This window comes from Mytilus edulis, chromosome 5 (genome assembly GCF_963676685.1).
Source record: "Mytilus edulis chromosome 5, xbMytEdul2.2, whole genome shotgun sequence".
Lineage (NCBI taxonomy): Eukaryota > Metazoa > Mollusca > Bivalvia > Mytilida > Mytilidae > Mytilus > Mytilus edulis.
This window is the reverse complement of record NC_092348.1, coordinates 18,466,558-18,470,754: the sequence shown is the minus strand read 5'-3', so window position 1 is coordinate 18,470,754 and position 4,197 is coordinate 18,466,558. Positions and strand designations below refer to the sequence as shown.

The 4,197-nt window shown below is 31.7% G+C and overlaps 1 protein-coding gene across 1 annotated transcript; it reads right to left on the bottom strand.

The window, feature by feature from the left end:
* Positions 1–900: 900 nt before the first annotated feature.
* LOC139523136 (ryncolin-2-like) lies at positions 901–3,710 on the bottom strand. The gene is made up of 6 exons (XM_071316939.1): positions 3,564–3,710; positions 3,294–3,374; positions 2,844–2,974; positions 2,409–2,505; positions 1,734–1,898; positions 901–1,217 (listed from the first exon to the last, which is right to left on the bottom strand). Exons 1-6 carry the CDS (start codon positions 3,691–3,693, stop codon positions 970–972), a joined length of 852 nt encoding a protein of 283 aa, XP_071173040.1. The 5' UTR covers positions 3,694–3,710; the 3' UTR covers positions 901–969.
* Positions 3,711–4,197: the final 487 nt, after the last annotated feature.

Here is a 4,197-nt window from a genome sequence, read left to right as displayed (position 1 = left end):
TAAGAACAGACAACAGCAGAAAGTGACCAACAGGTCTTCAATGCAACGAGAATTCCCGCACCCGGAGGCGTCCTTCAGCTGGCCCCTAAACAAATATATATACTAGTTCAGTGATAATGAAAGCCATACTAAACAAATTGTGCACAAGAAACTAAAATGAAAAAAATAATACAAGACTAACAAAGGCCAGAGGCTCCTGACATGGGACAGGCGCAAAAATGCGGCGGGGTTAAATATGTTTATGAGATCTCAACCCTCCCTCTATACCTCTAGCCAACGTAGAAAAGTAAACGCATAACCAATACGCACATTACAATTCAGTTCAAGAGAAGTCCGAGTCTGATGTCAGAAGAAAATATAAAAATGACAATCATACATAAATAACAACAGACTACTAGCAGTTAACTGTCATGCCAGCTCCAGATTTCGATAAAACTAATTGAAATATTATGTCTTCATCATATGAATATCAAGCACAATCCTTCCCGTTAGGGGTTTAGTATCATACCATTACATATATGAGAACATATTTTTGAAGATCATTGTTATATCAAAGAGGAGGGAAATGCCAGAGGGATATTCAATAATTATATTAACGTTTACAGATTCTATATATACAGATAAGAAATTGCTAAAACAAATTATACACTTTCCATAATAACATCTCGTGAATATGGAACACATTTTTTCAGGTATGCGCATGACTTCACAGTTGAAACGTCAAACATTAACAACTTTTGAGACAATTATCAGCTTTAAAAACACACAAATCCTTCAAAGTCAACTTTTCCAGAGGATTAAACAATGTTCTAAATAATTTATCAGTAAACATAATTATACATGTACACGTTTAAAGTGCATTTGTATAACAGAGGAGAACAAATAATAACAATAACAATATATATCGTCAATACAGTAGTTTATTTGCATGTTTTTTAATGATATACATGATACATGTAATACACTATGTTAGAGCCGTTTTCTACGAATCATCATTGACGTAGTTTTCATTGACTGTGATCCTTTCCACTGCTTCCAACGCATTCCATTGTTGTCCTTTTTATTTCCTAGATACAGTCCGTTCAGATTAGATACATGACAGTTGCTATACCACCACGCTCCTTTGTAATATTTTGCACAATTTGCACTGCTATGGATGTCATTATCCTTATCTTTTGTTGTAAAAGCTTGGTTGTTATGAGGCGTCAGAGAATCACCTATAAACAATTAAAATTTTAGAATCGGCATGTAAATGTCCATTATTCTGTAATATCGTGTAAAAGGTAAAATCACAAAAATACTAAATTCTAGGGAAAATTCATAACGGAAATTCCCTAATCAAATGGCAAAATCTTTAGTTCAAACAACAGTCATAATCCTGACTTGTATCCTGTATGAAGAAAATGATGGATTAAACCTGGTTTTATAGCTAGGTCAAACATCCATTTGTATGACATTCGTTAAAAACACCATTATATTGTCAACCATGTGTGAACAAAAAAAACTGACACAATAATTAAAAATGTCAAAAATAGCAGTTAACCCTGTGTTATAATCTTAATCAGCTACACTGATGATTCACAAGTTATTTTCAATTCTTAGTTATTTAACATACTCGTTACATTATTAAAGGCAAGACTACATTTAAGTGTATAGTAAACTATCAAATGAATTAGAGGATAACTAGTTTAGTGTATTCTAAATCTACATAGCAATACATGTATCAATATTACCTGCCGTTCCACTATAGCCCTTCACTTTCAGTTTATAGTTAGTTGATCTGTCGCCGATGTAGAAGCTAGAATATTTTGCATAGGCTCTGTCGCTATTGAAATCCTCTAGGTTGACTCGAAGCTCATACTGTCCTCTAGATGTTATTTGATACAGCTTGTCATTACCTTTAAAAATCAAAAAAGGGAAATGAAATATTTAGATGAATATGTTTTGTTTTTTATCTTTACCAATCTGTCACTCAAATTAACAAACATTTTTCAAATTTATCCTTATTAAATAAGTGAATGTTGTAATTTGTAATTGACAAATCTATCAAATAAGGTCGAAATAAAAATAAATTTAAGCAATTAAATGTCGTAACAAGGCCTTCAACCATGAGTTAAACAACAACCATTAGTAATATTTTAAAAACATTACCATGACAAAATATGAAGCGGACAAAGAAACATCGGTCTGCTTTATAACAAAACAATAAACGTAAATTCAAATATGACAAACAACAACCAACGATACAGACTCCTAACTTGGCAAATATAGAATATAGAAGACTAAACATGATCGTAAACAGTCAATCCCCATCATAATTTTGACAGTGGTTTAAGTACACATCATAAGAACTGAATATTCATTTTTGTAGAGGAAGCATTAAGATGTATTTGGTTTAAAATTCTTACCCAACCAGAACTCTGTTTTCAGATTACCGAATCCATTTGCATATTCTTCCCATCCTTTGAAGAAATCTACTTTACCGTCTTGTCTGTGCTGAAAAACCTAAAATTTAGAATTTGTCATACTTTATAAAAGAAACGATACATAACGGTGCGTACATCATGTTACATGTTCTAGTGCATATACTGATTAGGACAATTATCTGTATTTTAGATATGTGCATATGTTAAGATATACTAGTACTGATATAACAAAACGCAACTAACCACCATACAAATCTTATACATACAGTATCAATAGATATTTTTAATAATTGAAAAGTGAGACCTGTCAGGCATTCTACAGTGGATTATTATATTATAAGAAAATATGAAATAGGATTCCTATCATAATTCAGTCCTTAACTCTCGCAACCTCTTTACATTTTTAAATATTCTTACCGTCCACCCTCCACCGTCCGTCTCCATATCACAGTAAGCCTTAAATCCAGCGCCACCAGCAGGGTAGATTTTGTAAACTCCACTTCTGTAATGTTTGCGGTCTAAATCCGAACAGTCTCGAACTTGAGGCGCTGAAAAATATTAATGCAAATGTAGTGTCAGTTTACTATTAAAAGATTAGAGTAAGCTGTGACATTGGACTCCACAAATTGATCTTTCAAATTAAAAAGGTTTTATGTTTATACAAATGGGTAAAGTTATAACATTGAACTTCAAAAATTGAGCTATCAAAGAAAAGAGGTTTCATGTTTATACAAATTTTGAATTGTATGTTTTGGGTTATAAGATAATACCATTATTATATTGCACATATGAAAGGCACAGGAATACTAAAAAAAACAATGTATACCTAAACTAAATTTTGAAAGAGTTAATTTATATGCATTTTACCTGAAGGCAGTAAAGATCTGTGTCTACCAGTTGCCAAGATGCTAAGTACACGTTCAGCTGTTTTCCCATAAAAACAAACACCTTAAAAAATCAATTTATATCTGATAAGAATGATAATAATATTATTACATCTATAAGTATATATTCACAGATGCTCTCTGAAATGATCAAAAACAAAAACAATGTAAGGTATGTAATAATAACGCGTAACGTTTAGTACACGAATTTTACAGAGTCAAAAACACGAAGTTATGTTATAAATATATTTACCAGAATTTGAAGTGGAGGTAAGTTTTCCATCTGCATAATGTTTTGCTATAAGCAGCACCAATACAAAACCAGACCACATTGTCAGCCTCAAATGTATGTTGGAACGATACACTTTCAACGAACCTGGCATAAAACTGATGTACACAATTTGTACAAAAATTTTAAATGTCAAATGTTGCGTGACTTATTATGGCAACAGATTGGAATGAAAAACATTTCTAGGAACAACTTTTAATTTCTACGAAGTTGCCTTACCTTTTTGTATATTCATGGGATATTTTATTTTGACACATACTTGAATGTGTATGCGGTTATAAGAAAAACAATATTGAATAATTTCGTTCCTAAATTGCAATTATAGTACAATGATTCAGTCTTAGGCCTGTCCACATATTAATATAACTCCATTGCAGCATGAAGAGAAATTTCGAGTAACAAAGATTTGCTCACCAATTTTTTTTAATTTAGATTTTAATTAAAAGTAAATAAAAAGTTTAATGTTCCCACTTTAACGAAACCATTCGGACTTATTTATAACAAGTTAAAACATAAATGACGGGGGACGTACTTTATATTCCATAGTTTTAAGGGATTTCCGCTTTTCAAAATCTGAATTCCGCAACTGCACTGTTTT